General features: G+C 39.3%; 1 protein-coding gene across 10 annotated transcripts in view; it reads left to right on the top strand.

The window, feature by feature from the left end:
- MAGI2 (membrane associated guanylate kinase, WW and PDZ domain containing 2) overlaps window positions 1-19,240 on the top strand; it is a 1,214,455-nt gene that overhangs the window by 360,726 nt on the left and 834,489 nt on the right. For all 10 annotated transcript variants that reach the window (XM_019543630.1, XM_019543629.1, XM_019543624.1 and 7 more), the window contains exon 2: window positions 4,815-4,931. In XM_019543630.1, the coding sequence (XP_019399175.1) occupies window positions 4,815-4,931 (117 nt within the window). The remainder of the gene's footprint in view (window positions 1-4,814; window positions 4,932-19,240) is intronic.

Here is a 19,240-nt window from a genome sequence, read left to right as displayed (position 1 = left end):
CTGCACCTGCTGGCTGGGGCTGGGGCTGCAGCATGGTGGGGAGGACCAGCACCATGATTCACAGGAGCAGCATAAAGTGGAGCACAGCTCTTGCCTGGGCCATGCTGTGGGCAATAGGAAGATAATAAGAATGCAATACTGTTTTTTTTAAAATGTATTATGTTGTCATTTTATATGATACCATAGATTTTTAAAAAACATCAAAATAGGTATCTGTATCCTCAGATGGTAAAAATGGGCATATTTCTTTTAAGTTAATGGAAACCACGCTAAAACAGATGAAGGCCTGGACGAATGCAACACAACACAGGGATCACGGCCATGAGGCCAATACGATTCATAATTGTTTCATAGTTGGTAGGGTCGGAAGGGACCTAAGCAGATCATCTAGTCCGACCCCCTGCCATGGGTAGGAAAGGATGCTGGAGTCAAATGACCCCAGCTAGGTGGCTGTCTAGCCTCCTTTTGAAGACCCCCAGGGTAGGAGCAAGCACCACTACCCTTGGAAGGTGGCTTCAGCTCCTAGCTGCCCTGACAGTGAAGTAGTGCCTCCTGATGTCTAGCCTGAATCTACTCTCAGTCAATTTATGGCCCTTATTCCATACATGCACATGGTACTGTCTGCCTGACCGCCTTCTTCCTGTTCTCTCCTAGCTCCTTGCAGGCTGCAACTCTGCCAGCCTGCAGAGAGCTTGTTCCAAAACTGCAATATCCATAGGTTTCTCCAGTAAAAGTAGAAATCCCCATTTGCCTCCACTAAAAGGTAAAATCCATGGTGTTCTCTGTTTTTTCGTGGGAAATGAAAAACCCAGATCCCTAATCAAAACATAACCTAAGGTTGTGAGCTTGCTTGTTTTCATGATATGGATCTTGTGTCATATACCTCTTACTTTTCTGAGGCATGTAAGTCATGGACAGACATGAGTCTAGAGAGATGTAAGAATTGTGCTTACTCATAAGTTTTTCTTACCAAATATAGAACTACAGAAACTGAAATCTTTTCAGTACTAATCCCAGTGAATAAAATCTTCAAGGAAACTTTTTCACAGTTGTAGTGCAATTGATTATACTATTAAAATGCAAATAATATCTGCCATACCAGGTCCAAAGCATCACTTCACTGAAATCCTGTGATATAAAACGAGAAAGTTGTAATGTGAGCATTCTCAAAAATATTTATAAGAGGGCTATAACTGGAAAAATTGTATTAAAGCTAAGAAATAAAATATTTAAACCTAACATTGAAAGAATGAGAAGATTTTTTATGTTTTGCAACCAGCCCAGCTCCGGAAAATAAAATGCAGCAGTAATGTTCCATCTGTAGCATCTGTAGTTTTCAAAATGGGAAATTCTGAAAAGGCATTTACAACATTCAGGGCTAGAGAAAAATGTAAACCTCCTTACATTTATCTCTGTCATTTTCTTGGAAATGGCCATTATTCTCTTCAGTTCTGAATCTTCTAATGAGCTACAAACTTTTTAATATCCTTTTGTGTTTGTGTGTATGTATTTTATTATATTTCTTTACCAAATGGGCTTTACTACTAGCTTTTGAGAAGAGAGCACAACTTGACACAAAAATATATTAAAACACTTTCTTCCTGTTGCATGGTTAAATTTAAATTTTAACTGTGGTCTCAAGGTTGGGTCTATGAAACTAGCAATATAAGTTTTCCTCAATATACTAGCTCTTGCACTGATTAAAGTAGTAGATTTTTAGACCGTTTTAGGCTTATTATTATTTTTAGGACTTGGTCTTGCAAGCTGTTCTGATGGGCTTTACTTGGCTTCATGTGGCACAGGGCTCACTCGTGAAGCAGCTTCCCAGTCCTTAGTAAAGTTACAGTTATATCAAGCTGCTATCAGTATCAGAAATAGTGATTAGTTCTCTGCATCTTTGTTCTGAAAAGGTTTCGCCAAAACACGGTGCCTTTAATCTAAATTTATTTTTAAAGAACAAATGAAGCATGATATGGTACAGAAACCTGTTCTCTTATGGGAGCCAGAAAAAAAATTGGGGACTGGGGACTCCATGGAGACCAGCCCCAGTCATGTGAACAGGGGCTACTGGGAAATGGAGCCCACTGCTGGCTGGACTTTGCCCACCCTGATAATAGCTATTCTGAAGAGAAAACGGCACACCTTGGGAGCAGTGGAATCAGAGAAGCAAAGGGGGGTTATTTTTCCTTGGTTTATTTTTTTTTAATGAAGTAGAAAAGTGTCAATATTGACTTTAAAAAATCCATCTTTTTATTGTGTATGTAAATTCATCTTTTCTTCAGCCTTAGCCATCCAGAATATAATCCATGCTGCAAACAATGTAAAACTTCAGTTAAACCTGAGAACAATGATTTTGGTGGTAGAAAGCTGAAATGTACCAATTCTGCTTGTAGTTCCTTTGAATGGTCTTTGGTTCTGATTTTAAAACACAAAATTGTCATGTTACATGTTGTAATCATGGGTTGATAACAATGTGTTTCACTTGTGCTTGTCAGTTGGTAATAATTCTACTGAGCATGAGTTTCATAGCTGATGCTGATGTCAGATATAGCGTCTTCTACATAGTAGATAGAAAGGCATATACTGTGTGTGTGTGTGTGTGTGTGTGTGTGTGTGTGTGTGTGTACGTACTGTCTTTAAACTTTCCCTTTTGGAAAAAGTACCGTATCATCTTGAAAAAAAGTTCTGCATCAGGTGAATCTCTTTCTCCAGCATTCAAGGAGTTGTAGTGCATTTGTTTAACAAGATAAATAATTGTGTTTGGAGAAGATGGGTATGAATAAAAAAAACAACCTCCTTCCCCCTGCATTTCTAAGGTCAAGGATTCATGTTGACTACTAAATTTCCTCATGTCAGTGTGTTTCCATAAGGTGACTGATCCTACTTTATGTCAGTAGGCAGACTACAGCTGTTGTTCTATAGCTGGAATTTTCTCAGGCTGCCAGAAAGCATCTGCATCACTAGCCATGTTCTGCTTATTTGACAAAGCTAGGAGAACAAGGGCTGCAGGACCTCTACACTTTATACCCGATCAAAAAGGACGGCTAGTTCCAATCAGTAGCAGATTGTGTTTCTCAGCAGTTTCTCTCCAGTTTTCATTTCTCTGTAATCTCAGAATAAATTAACAGGAGTAGGGGTGGTCTGGTTCTACACACAAAGCCTGTGGCTATAAAGAGGGTTCAGTGGTGCCAAAGGACTGCAGTAAAGTAGCCCAGCTTGGATACCTGTAGAGCAGAGAGCAGCATACCTATTGTTTGCACGTTCGGAGCAGCTGAGAAACTGGCACACAGGTACTTTTTGTCTCTTGTGACAATAGTTCTTATGGATGACTGTTGCTCTCTGCCTTTGACTAGACCTGACAGAATTCATTTACAAGATTTAGACAGATGAGGTTCTTTGGGTAGATGTGATATCTTTTATCTGACCTACTAAATAGTTGGAAAAATTGTTCTTTGCAAGCTTTTGGGCACAAACACTCAAATTTTATACATTTACTGGAAGAGCATTGTCTGCCTCCATTCTGTATTGTGGGATTTGAACAAAAAGGTTTTGAAGTTGGAGAAAAATACAAGTGTAGAAAGACTATTGACCTATTATAAGTATAAATAATTGGTTGTTTTATGCTTGTACTGTACTGTTTTATAACTATTTGATGTTTACGGTGACTTTCAGTGTGATGGCTACAAGTAGGCTGGGGGAGGATATTTATTCATGTCAGCAAGAAAATCGTTCTGAATTCAGAGTCAAAATACTTGCATTAGGTGGTTAAATGCAAATACCTTTTTGCAAGATTTGGGGGTAAGTATAAATGAGCTAGAAAACAATCTGATGCTACATCTTCTGAGTATATGCCACAGTGCAGTATGGTAATGATTGTCTATATTTGTCCTGTGTCAAGTAGAATCCTGGAGAAATGTACCTATTCACAGACTTTTGCCTATAGTTGCAAACCGTTGTCTAGTTTCACAGAGACAGAAGAAAATTATTTCTAGACATGGTTTATTAATCAGAGTAGATTTGAGTTATGTATCTCTCTTAATAAAGGAATATGATGTACATAGTCACTAGCTAAGCATCGCTTCAGTGTGTAAGCTGATAAGCTAAGCTAGGCTGTTTTGTTTTAAAGTAATAGTAAAACTGGAAGAGACTGATTTCAACCTGAATTCCTCCTTGTACATTAAAATTTGTAATTTTATTTTGAGATGCTATAATACCACTATTGATTGTTTTCAATGGGAGGAAATGAAATGAGCATACTCTGATTGCTGCTATATATTTTCCAGATACAAGAGTGATTTTAAGAAAACGTTATTGATTATTCATTACGTATTGGTATTAGCATTACATATATTTGACACTATTTGTTTTACATTTCATACTGACTGCATTTGAAGTGAAAGCTTTTCACATTCCATACATGTACGTTTAGAAGAAAAATGTTATCTTTTGATAAGCAAGTAAGCAATGCCTATGCAGTTATACAGAGTATAATTCACATTATCTCTATGTGCAGAAAAATGCTTGATGCTTTTTTCATGCAGGGTTTTTTTTTCCTGTACTCTATAGATTTAACCAGATAGTTTCCATTACTCATGTTTATCCTTAAAAATACTTGGTAATCAGCAATAAACTGTATGTTTCTCTACTTAAAATAAAATCACTTCTTATGGCAGAAGCATAAAGGAAAGTGATCTGTCAAGTGGCAGAGCCTGCAAGTGACTAATTGTTTCTGTGATAAGCAAGGGAACATTTCTTGAAAATCTGACTTGTTTTCCATTGTCTTTTATTCAGTGGACCTGTTGTTACTTTTACAGGAGGCATTGTTGATAAGGACCTTCGTCACTACCTCAATTTACGGTTTCAGAAAGGTTCAGTAGACCACGAACTCCAGCAGATCATACGTGACAATCTCTACCTCCGCACAGTGCCATGTGAGTACGGTGAAGATTATCAGTCCTAACACTAATACAAGTAATAATAATAATAATAATAAACTCATAGGTGCTTTTTCTGGATAAAGCTGTCATCTTTCAGACAACTACATGGTTTAATGTGTACCACTTTATTGCTTAGAGGCTACTCTGAATAATTCGGGGAAAATTTCTGGTGCTGCTGGTTGTGCTAGAAGCTATAACTTTGAGAGAGAGAGTATTTACAAGTACGGTTGGTTTTCTTTTGCACAAGATTAATAAATAGAAATAAAAATAATTTGACTGCTTTGCAGACTAGTTAGTTGTGTTTCTAATACTTAGAACTTAATCCAATGGAATCAGTGTGGTTTTAATAATTTATGGAATGTAATGAAAGAGATAGAAAGGTAATATGAGGAAATATGCAAACTAAGGAATGATGTGGTTTAATTTCACCAGGCTTGGGATCAAGTGTTTTAAATTGCCTGATGCTGCATTAAGTTATTTAAGTGAAATGTAAGTGAACTAGGCCTAGAACCTTTTGAAACCATCTTTCTTATTTTTAGGAGTAAAAGATATTAACTTATTTCTATGCTAGCCATATGAAGAGTAGTATGAGAAATACCTGATTAGCAGCGCCAAGAGTTTCAGAACAGAGCTGTTTACTGACTGACAGTGTATCAGTCAAAACTGATACCTTCCTCACAGCATAATCTCCTCTTGGTAAGTGTAAACTAAGACTTCTGCTTTTGGTGAAGAAAATACCCCTTAAACTTGCTGATTTCACATAAGTGATGTGCAGAGGAAGATGGATTAGAGTAAGTCACTGGACTATTTATGTGGTGACTGGTGTGATGCACTTTGAAAGCTACGATGTTGTCAGTGTCCCTGTATGAATTTATTTTTCATGACATAAAAGAAAGGAAATCTGAAACACTAAATAAATGGCTCAAGGATTTTACTTTTTTTATGCTGATGGTGAATAAATATTACTTACATTTCAGGTGCTACTAATCCCTGGTAAACCAAGTAAGATTAATGGGTGCTTATCTCTTACGTAGATCATCACAAACATTATTTTTATCTGAGATCTGTAATTAATTAGATTTGTTTTAAAGATTGTTGTGGAAAGGTCAAAATAGAGGTGTAAGTATAAATGCTTTGACACCAGATCCTCTCATGGTTTTGTTGTATTAGAAAGTACCCAGGAACGTCTGGAAGGACCTTAACAGTAGGATGCATTTATAGCACACATCTTTGATTTAGTACATCAGCCAAACATGGGTAGTCTGTCACAGTTATACTTATCTCTGGAGACACAAATAAAAAACTGCAGGTCTATGATTGATATAAAACATTTGTCAGTCTCTGGTAGCTAGCATGCTATGGTTAGGCTTGGTAGGGGAAGAATATCCATGAGTACTAGGAAGTACTCTAGCAAGTCATTGAATATTCATGCATTTCTTAAGCATAAATAGTAAGTAAGTAGTGAGTAACTGAGACTTAGAGCTACATCATGCCCTCAGTTCATGCCTGTAATCACCACTGACATCACTGGAATCAGTGTGCATACGTTTAAATCATAAGATGTATTCAAGAATTGTTTAAATCAAGGAAGTAATGAAAACAATAAAATACTGCATGTATTATTGTAGTTTACATGAGCAAAAAGCATTAACAGTGAGGAGCAAATGTATCTGTGAGAAAAACGTGGGTGCAGTGGGACCATGAAGAAGGAAAATATGCTCACAGGTTGGTTCCTAGAAAAGATAGAATTTGAACTGAAGTGAAATGAAATGAACTAATGGTAAAAGGGATCACAAGAAACTGTTATGGACCCAGTTGGATAGGATAAGAAGGCTGGCCAGGAAATATTTATACTGATAAGGAAGCTTGAAGAATCCTTGAACATCAATCAGAAGGGATTTCAATTACTTTGAAAGTGACATGGGTGACAATTGTTGAATTACTAAGTGACTCGGCCTGTTCTTAGAGATAGCATGAGAACATTTTCCTATATGGTTGTTGGGTGAGAGAAAAAAATTGGTTGTCTAATATTTTTTCAAAATGTTCTTGAAAAAATATTCTCTAAATATGACAATTGTAGACAAAAGCAATTAATAACAGAATGCCTAAGTGATTGTACTGAAGTAGTGTATTTGGATTAAAAAAAAGCACATCTTAACATAGTAACATATAGCTAAAATTACCCTGTCTTGGAAAACAGACTCTTTAAGTTTGTCCCGTTATTCCTTAAATTTGTTGTAATTTAGTAGACTAAATTAGAAATGTAGTTTTTATGAAGGTTTATTCTATCTGCAGTTTTCACGTGAAAGTCTATGTAACACTACTAACAAGCACTTCTAAACAGTGCAGGGTGAAATAGTTATACTCCTCAAGTATTTTCTTTTTTTCTTTTATTATGCCTTAGGGCCAGGGTCTGATTTCAGGAGTGTTGACCCCCCACAAATCCCGTTGACTTAGGTTGGTGTTTCAGACTATTAGATTTGTTAAAATCTATACTAAAGGGAAAAGCTATAGCTGACAGTACAAAACAATGTATTTTTATAAACAGTCAATAGAAGTTTTCACTAGTACATGGTTAACTTATTAATAAGCTACTCAGTTGCTAAAGGATTTAGGAAAACCAGTAATTCTTACCAGGACCTGCACATACTACAAATATTGCAACAAGACATCAAAACAGTAGGCAAAACATCCCACCCAGCAGGATGCCACACCAAGTAGCAAGTTAAAAAATTACATAAGAGAACAGAAGACTTATCTCTGAAGCATGTGTAGAGTCAAGGAAAAGTCAGAATATTGGGTGTAACAAGTTGCAAACACACTGGAAACTAGAAGGAACACAAATAACCTCCAGGAAGAGTAGTAGTTACCAGCTATCCACCCAGGCACGTAGACTCCCCATCCCCTTGCAGTGCTTCACCTCAGACAGCAATGGGCTGTGGTAAGTGGTGACCCTTTCATTTGCAAATATGTATCAGTGTACGGTAATCAATCTAAAGCCAATATATTTTTGCCTTTACTATGGGCTATCCAAACCCTGGGAAAAAATTGTTCCTTGTATGCAATTTCCACTGAAGTCAACAAACACTATTTCTGTGCGACAGAGTGCAATATTGAACCCCAGGCCTCTTTTCTTGATGTGCATTGTTTTTTTCTGGGGCTGAAGGATGACTCCAGAGCAAAAGCAGTGAAGATTTGTACAGACAACAACAAACCTGCAAACTAAAAGTCAGAGTACTGGACACCAGGCATACAGCTCTTCTCTTACTGGATTGAATGAAGATGCTATTACGTAAGTGAGAAACAAGGGGTCAGATATTTAGCTGCTGAAATCAGGAAAGTCCTGTTGAAGTCTGTGGACCTCGGTCCATTTAAAGACTCTGAGTTTGTCCCACTGAATAATTCACCTGACCCCAGCGCTTTTTCCTGCCCAGGGCAGGGGGGTCAGACTTGGTGACTACCAAGCTCCTTTCAGACCCTGAACACCTATGAAATCTATTAATTATATTTTCCCTTTTGTGGGTAAAGAGGCTGCAGAGGCAGAAATGTGAAAGTTAAGGGCGAAGGTTAAATAGTGGGTCAGATTTTTTCCCTGAACGTAGGGATCACTGGTCTCAATAAGCACAGGCAGAAGTGAATGAAAAGAACTGAAAAGCAAGGTTTAGTTGTGGAGCAGTAAATAGGCTTCTTCAGGCCTTTAGTCTCCATGACCTAACTATGTAAGGGATCATTTTACAATTTACCACTTCTGTCATCTTCTGTTAGGGAGCATCAGTAAGTTATAACTTATATCACTACAGACTGGGGATGACCAAACACCCCTTCCATTTTTTTTCATGTAAAACAGATTTTTGCTCCATCACCAGCAAGTAGTACATACGCACACAGCACAACACACACCCATCAGAGTGAAATGTAGGACTGTATTTGTAAGCTTTTTGAAGAGAAACTGAATTTAGCTCTGCTCCCAGAGATAGTGACAGCATTGATGAAACCAAGGGACAAACAAGAAAATGAAGAACATTCATTTGTTAATTTGATGCTGTATTGGAAAAGAGCTAAAATATCAACAGACAAGAACAACATGTTGAAACTTCTAAAAGCTGGATAATTACAAGTAATAGGGAATAAAATAAACCGTAATTAAAGCAGAGTTGACAGTGGTCTTGGAACAGTTTCCTGAATACTAGCAATAGAGTAAATTTCTTTCTCCTAGTGTTGCAAGGGCCAAATTTGGGATACTTAACCCTGCAAAAGTGAATCAAGGGTGCAGCAGGATTGTTAATTAAAATCAGGCTGACCAGCAATGGAAACTCCACAACACATCTGGCTAGATGCCTAGCATGAATTTCGCTAGTATATTTGATGCAGACAAGGGCAAGGTTGAGGGTGAAACATAGAAGAGGGTTTATTGAACACCAGGGAAAAAGGGAAGAGAAAATAAAATGGTGATAACAATAACAAGGTATGGAAGAAATAACTTGAAATGCACACAGTAATACAAAACAAGGTGATACTTCACCAAATGTAACACAGAAGACCACAGCGATCAGCAAAACAATAATCAACAGGCATCCACATCCAGAAGAACAAGTTAAGTCAAACAGTGACAATCTAAGGTCAGAACTGAGCAGAATGGAAATCAAATTGAGTAGAATATCCAATTAGACACCTGGAGCAGGGTGTTTGCAGTAGTATCACTGCTCAGCCCTCCACAGGGAGCTTTGAATACCACTCGCACCACACAGGTCCAGATTACAAAGTATAGCAATCCACAGACACCAAGCAGTGGAAATGCACATCACCAAAGACTCAAACACGCTCCAAACACAAGCGCTCACACTCACTCGCCAATGCTTCAGACAATGGGTTTTTATTCCCCAAAATCAGAGCAGTGACTCTTATCTAATCATTCTGGGGAAAGGCTTGTAAATCACTGTCTGTCAAAGGTTTATCAGTCATCTTCACTCGCACTTGATACATTCACCTGTCGACTACATCAGTCATTCACCTTTACATCAGAACAAACAACCACACATTCCTGCCAGACATTTCGTGACATGTTGTGACTGTGCATGCCCAACTCTGCTGACTGAGGCAACAATTCAAAAAGCCAGATCTTTCCAGAGTCTTTTCTGCTTAGTGTCTCCTATGCACACTTGTAACTTATAACCATTATATTTTCTGCTAACTGTTTACAAGCTGGGACCAAAACAGCTCTGGCTACATTAGTATGGCATTTATTATAGAATGTGCATTGTCAAATAGACTACAATAACTGCTTGCCAACTGCTCCTCACCTTCCTTCTGTGTAAATTTATGGAAAGGACTTTCTCAGAAGGAAGGTGAGGAGCAGTAGGCAAGCAGTTATTGTAGTCTATTTGACAATGTCCACATAGACACAGGAGAAGCACAGTAAGAAGTGTCTCTTGATAAAAATAGAAAAGTTTTACAGGAAGCACTTCTCCCTCCTGCCCATTCTCCTCCTCTCCTCCTTCCCTGAACACCCAGGACCAAATTAATTGGTCTTAATTGTAGCTGGAGTGGATGGCCAAGTTCAAAGGAGTCCAGAAGAATATGTAGAAAAAGAAGTTACGAGAGTGGCACTACCAGGGACAAGGGGAAGAGGAAGACCAAAGATGAGATGGAGAGATGTAATGGAGAGGGACATGAGAGGGAGAGAAGAAGTTGGAAGAAGAAGATACAAATATAACCAAAGCTGGGGAAGAGCCAGGATCTGCAATAGCAAACCTATTTAGACAGAAGAAGCAAGGGAAGAATAATTGTAGCGGGAGTAGATGAAGGCTAATGATTACCTTCCAAGTACAATAGACTAGCAGCATTAGTCGTGCTGAACCTTATACTTCATAGGCCCAGTAGTCAAAATGAAGTTATCACGTGCACACAGCATTAGAGTGTAACTCTAGAGATTGATTAGATTGACTATTACTATGTGCGCACAGTGCCTAGTGTGCTGAGGCCCAAAATTGGGACTTGTGGACCTCTTACAAAATAGCTTTGTGGTTAGCACACTTGCCTGGCAAGTGGGAGTCCACAGTTTCATTTCCACTTCAATGGGAGAAGGTTTGAGCCTGCATCTTTTACTCCTTAGGAAAATATCCTGACTAGGGAACAGGGACCCAACTCCTCTCCTCTTGCCCACTAAGGGAAGTAATCTATTCCAGGGGCTAAGGAGTCATGATCTCATTCTGGTCCCATGACACATGCATCTCTTTTACACAATGTCCCAGCTTCAACAGTACAATATACCCCATGAATGGCTCCATTTGAACCTTGTCTCTAACCTGGTAGGTAAGGCATGTTCTGTGAAATGTTGAGATGTGGGTTTGAGCTTCTTAATGCTGAGGAGCAAATTGATCCCTTGTCCAAATTGTGTTCCACTCCTGGGCAAGTGCTCAGATTACTTGGCTGTTAGGGTAAAGGTGACACTGACAACCACCAGCAGCTCTGTTGGAGAAAAAGACTGAGCCAGTCAGTTGCATGCAATTGAACAATGCACCTTGCCTAGACATGTGCTTCAGGATATGAAACCCAGTGTTGCATAGGTCCCTAACTCAGGTCTCTACAGAAGTGCCCAAGTCTGGGAGAAAAGTTAGCGTTCTTAGATGTCCCCTTTTTTTAGCATGTCCCACTGGCTGGTTCAAAAGTCCCCTTATTCAATATGCAATATATTATGGATTCCAGTTCTAGGCACTTAAGGGAATTGGGAGCTTCATAGGCCTGTACGAAGAGGCTAGTATTCACTTTGAATTTGTATTCAGTCGATTTGGGGGACAGTGATTCAATTTGGTGATTCAAATCACTGTCCCAAATAGATTTGGCCAAATCTGATTCAGAGATTCAGCTGCCACGAAATCAGCCAAATCTCCGAATCAGTCAGGTCCCATTCGCACCTGCTCTCCCAGCCCCATCAGTGACTACCCCGCCTGGCCCTAGCATCCTGGCTCTTTAAAAAGAAAAGCCCTGCACTCACCGGCTCCTTCCAGACAGGGGGTGATCCCCACTGCTCCGTGTTGCATGGGGGGGCTCCGCCTACCCACTCTCCCAGCCACATCAATGGCTGGCCCTCCCAGCCCCAGTGTCCTGGCACTTTTTTATTTATTTTTAAAGTGCCACACTCACCGGCTCCTGCCAGGCAGGGGGGTGAACCCCACTGCCCCCCACTGCCCCACATGGCATGGGGGGACTCTGCCATGAGCCCCCAGAAGCACTGACAGCCACTGCAGTATCCAGTGAGTGCAGGACTTTTTTTTTGAAGAGCTGGGACACTGGGACCGGGGCCAGACAGGGCAGCCATTAACGGGGCTGAGAGAGTGGTCGGGAGTGCTCAGAGGGGATGGGGGAGCAGGCAGAGGAGGGGGTCTGGTGGGGGTGTCCCCATGACCCACCGGCCTCCTTCAGCCCCTCTCCCTGCCCCCTACTTACTGACGCAGAGTCCATGTCCAGCTCCCTGCGGCAGCGAGCAGGGACTCCCTGAATTTCCGAAGCTCTTTGAATCTTTTCTGAATCAATTTGGAGAGATTCAGATTGATTCAGACCTTTTTATTTGTCTCCTGATTTGATTCAGATTTAGAGATTTGGCCATTGAATTGGGCCGAATCTTCCCCGAATCAAATCAGCACCCGAAGCTTCGCACAGCCCTAGAACTATGGTGCCTACCTGGGGCTTTAGTATTCCCATCAAATAAATGCTCAGCATTGCCACACCTAAATCTATTTTTATTTGTTAGTTTTTCTTTTGGATCTGGCCCTTAATAATTATAATTATATTATAATATATATAAAGTATTATAATTATGGTACTTTCTTCTTATTCCTGGTTTGTTCCTTTATCTCCATCTATTGCATCTCATCATCTATCTAGTTTCTTGTTGCTTTATTATATTCAGGGCAGATTTTCAAGAAACCTTAGCTTTAATATATACAACTAAATAGGAGCCAGATTTTCAAACATGTTCTGTTCTGCTCTCCTCCAACGGGAGTAAGGTCTTCTGAAATTCTTCTGTGTGTACCATTGTATCCCAATGCCTGGCTGAAGCCTATTGGTGCTAGCCAACTGCAACAGATTATTTTTGACAATGATAATAATGATAACTGCATCGGATGGTGATAAGACAGCTACTACTAAAGGGAAAACAAGCTATATCATCTAGTTGGGCAAACATCCAAATTTCCTATCAAAATGTAGAATGAAAAGGGGATTATTATAATTGTAAATGATAATTAAGAATGAAGGTTGAGAATGAAGATGCACTGAAACTAGAGACTCTGTGAATGCAGGGATATCATGATGCTTGTAAAATATTTGGGAGTTGTAATCTACAGTTAAAAGGGCCAGATACTGGCAGTTAAAACCTGCCAGTTTGACGTCATCTGGCACTATTGTTAGGATAAAATAACCTGGTGCTTACCATATAAAAAACAGGAGAGAAAAGTCCATATCAGTGAAAATCACAGCAACTGGATTGTTTATTCTTGCACACAAAAGTGTTAGTTATTGCTGTGATTTGACTTTGATGGCTCAGAATAAATCAATGCAGGACCCTTGGGGAATGTTCTTGTTGTTGTGTATCTAATGGAGCACACCTCAGAGTTGAAAATCGGTGTACTAACAGTTGAGTCACTGGCAGCTGTGTTCAACCTTGATGTATCTTGAGCAAGATTAAAACCAATCATGGGGAAAGTGTTGTCAGTGATAGTAACAAAACAAAATCTTGCATACCTTACAATGGCTCTTTAAAAAACAAACAAACAACCCACCTGAAATCAACATATATTAAAATGGTTTTAAAAAATTGGGGAGAGAAGGGGTACAAACACTGTACTGCTAGTATATCTTTCTTTTAAAACATGAGATGTTACATTAAAACAAGTAGCATTCAGGGAAAGGAAATGGTATGGGACTGGAGCATGGTGTGTTACCTTTATAACAGAAATATTAGAATGCATGCAGTGTATGCAGTTGGTAGCCATGTTGGTCTGAGACAAAAAGAAATGCAAAAAGCTAGAACTCTTGGTTCAGAGATGATACCTTTTATTAGACCAACTGAAAAACTGAAAAAAATATCTTTTTCTGCAAGCTTTCAGGCTCTCACACCCTTCATCAGGATCAGGGAAAGTTAAACATGGTAAAAAGTCCCCATATGTAGGAAATAAACTTCATTTTTACACAGAGGGAGCTGAAGCTGGAAATCTGTCCCTCTAGGTCCATGAGAGTGTCTTTGTGAGGTGTTCTTTGTTGTGCAGATCAAGCATGATTCTTTCCCTGTTGGTGCCAGATGGCAGAAAGGGAGATATAGAAATCTTTCTTGTTGTTCAGCAGTGAAGTTTATCATCCAAAATTGGCTAAAATTTGGCATCTTCCATGTCTCAGGGATGTTTTTGGTAGCCATGTTGGTCCGAGACAACAAGAAATGCAAAAATCTAGAACTCTTGGATTTTCCCTTGGTTCAGGGACAATACCTTTTATTAAACCAACTGAGAAACTGCAAAAAAAAAACAAAAAAAGAAATTCTGTCCAGACATGGTCAGAAGGAGGTAAGGTGACAATGATATGGGGTTTGGATAGCTTCTGCAGTTGCTCCTATGTACTGCCACACTGCTGCTTTTCTACCCTGTACTACAAGTAATCTACAAAAAAGCATTGTGACCATCCTCTATTTTGCTACTCTGAGCCCCTCATTTTCTTGATTTTCTGCTTCTCTTCCTTTGAACAACGCTGTCTGATTCTTCTCTCTTTTCTTTTCCCTTCCTATCAACATGTCTATAATCACTAAGTCACTTGAATATCTTGGTACCAGTATATGTTACTTGTGGTCTAACTAATATGTACCACTGTCCTCCAAGGACATGATCCTTCACCACTGAAATCACTGGAAATGTTGATCTTTTACTTTAATTGGAACAGGAGTAAGTCAGAAATCTCATAAATCCTGCCTTTTGTTTAGTTGTTAGCCTGACAAAAGACACATAATGAGGCTTGCTTAAGTGCTGCAGATATGTCTTTGTATGCAGTTGAGGGTATTAAGACCCACTCTAGCTGTGTGCATCTAACTTGCTATTATTATCTATGAGTATACAGCCAGAAATTTGTCATAACATGAAAAATGTATGGTAACATTAGAATTTGAGGTACAATATTTATGCTGGTTGCTCTGATGAATTATTGTACATGGATCTTTCTTTTCCAGTAAGAATAATGATGGGAGTATTCACCACCAACCACTTTGCAGTTTCTTGTGTAATATTTGTAACTTATCATTACTAGCCTATCTACTACATAGATCATTTCATGCTTGTAAGCAACTGAGAACAAGTGGATATTGAACATTGGGGTCTAACTTAAAGAGTCTTTCTAGACTTGTAATATATATTCTATAATTCAGATGATATGAAATGAATAAAAGAATCTTGATGATATTACTGGTTACTGATTACCTGAAAACCATATGGAAACTCAGGGACAAGAACATAAATTGGATGAAGTGCCTGTATTTACAGAATCTGAACAGCTGGCAGTACAGGCCACAATTAACTTATTCTGAGTCTGAGTAAAGACTCCCAGATGGCCCAAATACAGATTGGGGCTTGAGAGCTTCTCTTTCCTATATACAGCCACATATTGCCAGCCCCAAACACTAATATGTCGTCCTCCATATGAACCCCATTGTGAAATGGGCTTAGGAATCATGACATTAAAAGAAAAACAAACATTTTTTGTGATATACTTGTTGTATGGTTTTTTTTCTACTTTTATCCATGGCCATAAGAGCTAGAAACATCGTTTGCCCCAAGAAAGCTGTGATTATGAGATGTGTCACATAGCTACGTGATTCTAGGAACCATGCCTTTAAAAAAAAATCAATGCAAAACTCCTGCAAAAAGTGTGAAGATTGTGTAATACAGGGCAGTTGAGAAAGTTAGAACTGTATGAACCGACACACCTGGGATATAAACAGGATGAGGATGCCAGCAGGATGTTCTGTGTTTGGATGTGGGGGATTGGGACATGCTGCCTGTCTCATTGTGCCGTGGCCCAAAACTGCTCATCTTCTGGGCAAACTGCAAAGGCCATCTTTCTTTTCTCCTATAAACATGTTGAAGATGGAGTGAGATGAGGTAGCTACATCTGTGGATGGCTCTGTGTTTGGTGACGATAGTTTGTAGGACATGTGCCAAGAGCACAGGCTGGGACACCACTAGGTACATTTTAAGCATTCCAAATAGTGACGTTACTTGGCTAGGAATGGTTTCAAAGTAAAGCCTCACATTTCATACACAGACACCTACAATTTAATTATTTAGACTCCCTAAGTTAAAGGTTATTGTAATCTAGGCATTCTGATTTGAAATTGTGTTAGTATATTTGGTTTTCCTTCTGGTTTTGTTTTCATTTTCCACTTGTAAGGGTATCGGTAATCACAGCAAATCATAATTGTTGTTGGAAGGAGAGTGAAAATGATTTCCTTGTGGTAAAATGATCACTAAAAACTAGTCAAGGGAACTTCACATAGTACCCAAATTGGGTAAGTATTCATGAATGTGCATGTGTTTCCAAATCCAAGCTGACCCATTGACCCCCATGTTCAATTTTTCTAAACTCTCAGCTTCTTCATATCTCCATCTGAAACGTGTCCATAGCTCACTACTGATTTCCTTCTCATAAAATCCTAAATATATTCCTGGCTCCTTCCCTGCCCTATAAGACTCCATGCCCCTGGCTATTCTGTTCCATTAATAGTGTCCCAGGTGGGTTCCAATTATAGCCAGTTTACATCTTGCACTATGCTAGTACTTTCTTATGCCTCTGAGATGCTTGGCGCCCCCCTGAGATCCACTGGGGCGTGTTACATCCTTCACTCCTCCCCTCCCTCCTGAGAAAAATGGGTCTCATGGCAAAAGAAAGAATTTCAAACTCTCTCTGTGCATGACAGGCCAGAAAACAAGATAACTTGAAATGAAAATTTTAAATAGAAAAGCAGTGCCTGCAGGAAGTAGGGGATACTGAATCCAAAAGCAGTGTTTTTTTTAAAAAACCTGCAGAGTAAACAAAGTTTTAGTTCATCTAATGAAAACTGGCTTTGTCTAGAGCCCATTGCTGAAAAAATAATTATGATGAAGAAACTTTCTTTCTGTCTCCTTTCACCCTAATGGCACTGCACTTGTACCTCCTAATTCTTGTATCCCACAATCATTTGTTTGTCATGGCTTCTGAACTTATGTTATTCCCAGTTCCACACATTTTTTAGAGGGTTTTTTTTCCTCTTCCGTTATCAATCCTCCATCATTACCCAACAATCCACAGTAACAGTCATTCACATACACTTCCCTGACTTCCTTTTGGTTTATTTGCTTCCATTCAGATTAATTGTCAATTTATTTAAATTACTCTGAATAGCAATATGTTCTCATTGTAGAACAGGTGGAAAAATTGCAGGCGTTCCAGCCTATACTTCAAGCAAAAATAAAGGGCTGAATTCAAATCAATACTAGTTGTGAAGAATGCCAACTATTTCAGTCATAATCCAGACTCTGTATAAAGGCCCAGTTCAAGATGTCATTGGTTCTGAGAACTGCAATGAAAGTTCTTATATCAGGAGTCTTATAGAGATGTAGAATTACAAAGATATGCAAACTTTGAAAAATATGTAACTTTTCTAGTGGAAGGTATAGCTTCTATATCAAAATATGTATTAAGTATTGTAGTATATCTAGGAGTATGAACACATACTATAACCATTTTTTTTCGGGATGATGGATGTTGAAACAGTTTCTCAGTGCTATTGGCAACTGCCCCAGTTTAGAATAGCTCTGCTTGGCATACCTAGGTTTGAGGTCCTTTTTCTCCCATCTCCAGCTGTATTATGCATTTCTCAGGCCCTGCTCTACATGTGCCTTGGGGGCATGTGAAGCCCCCAGAGCTGGGTGATTACTGCTGTGGTGATCTCCAACCTCAGGGATACATAAATACCCAAGGGCAGGGAGATTGCTACAGCAGTGATCTCCCCACCCCAGGAGTTTCATATATCCCCAAGGCTTTAAGATTGTGGCAGCTGCATCTCCCAGCTATGGGGATACCTGGAGTGCCCCCACAGCTGGAAGCCCCTCAGCTAAGAGGGCTCCAGGCCATGGGATCTTGCTTTTTGCTGGTGAGGGGGAAGCCCAAGTTCGGGCTCCCCCTGCGCGAGCAATAACATATGAAGGGATCTAATGCATGATCCCACAATCATGCGCCCTGCCATGCACATGTGGCATGGCAGGAGGTGTGATTGTGTGAATCGCACATTAGATCCCATTGTGCCTGTGCCTGCATGTCTAGAGAGCCTCAGTTACAGTGGATAAGGAGGCCAGGCTACCCCAGGCTTTTATGGCTGCATAATTTGCTTTTCCCTCAGACATCAAAAACTGATTTTTTTTTTTTAAAGGATGGCAGAAGCACTCCATGTACCAGTATGACAGGTATTTGAAAGCTTTATGGGCATGCTTTTTGACTCTTCTAATTATATTAGGGCTTTTGGCAAAGGATTAAAATTGCACTAATTGGAATGTCGGTACTGGTGCTGTGAAAAATATGTTTTATTATTCCTCATTAAGCCCATGAACTTACATCTTACCAACATCAGTATGTAATCATTCCTGTTTTCTTGATATGAACAATTTCAGATGATTTAAAGAATCATCTTTTAACAGAAGTTTGTTAATTTTATTTCACAGTTTTATCTCGTCAGGAAGCATAAATGCTGAAATGCAGATGACGAAGTCTCTCCATTATAGCTTTATCACCTGAAAATAAAACATGTAGAAGTCATTTTCTAAAAAATACTTTTGAACTAGGGGCAACAAAGCAAATCTTAACTAAAAGAAATGATGTGAATATAGTATTAAAGCACGGATGGTACTACAGTATATTAATAATAGGTTGAAAGCGCTCAAATGCTTTCCCTCAGTTGAATTGACCCATCATGTTAGATTAGTAGCTAACACCAACCAAGGTACCATTGTGAATAAACTGGCAGCATTGTTGTTAGTGTAACACCCTTTTGGTTATGGGTATAGCTTATACTGTCAAGTTGTCATGAATCTGCAGTGAGCTGAATAGGATATAAATATTCACAGATCTAGAACTGCTTTCCATGTGTACTTCAGATTCTCATTTACACTAAAGCCCCTTTTCACCTCTGGAGCAGGGAAAGGGGTCTTTAGGTTAGACTCACAAAGCCCTTAAGCAGTCTTTATATACCTAAGTCCAAACTTAGGGTCCACTCAGCTGCTGCCTAAATTGAT

This window comes from Crocodylus porosus, unplaced genomic scaffold (assembly GCF_001723895.1).
Source record: "Crocodylus porosus isolate Cpor-Errol unplaced genomic scaffold, CroPor_comp1, whole genome shotgun sequence".
NCBI classification, from domain to species: domain Eukaryota; kingdom Metazoa; phylum Chordata; order Crocodylia; family Crocodylidae; genus Crocodylus; species Crocodylus porosus.
This window is presented reverse-complemented; position numbering and strand designations above follow the sequence as displayed.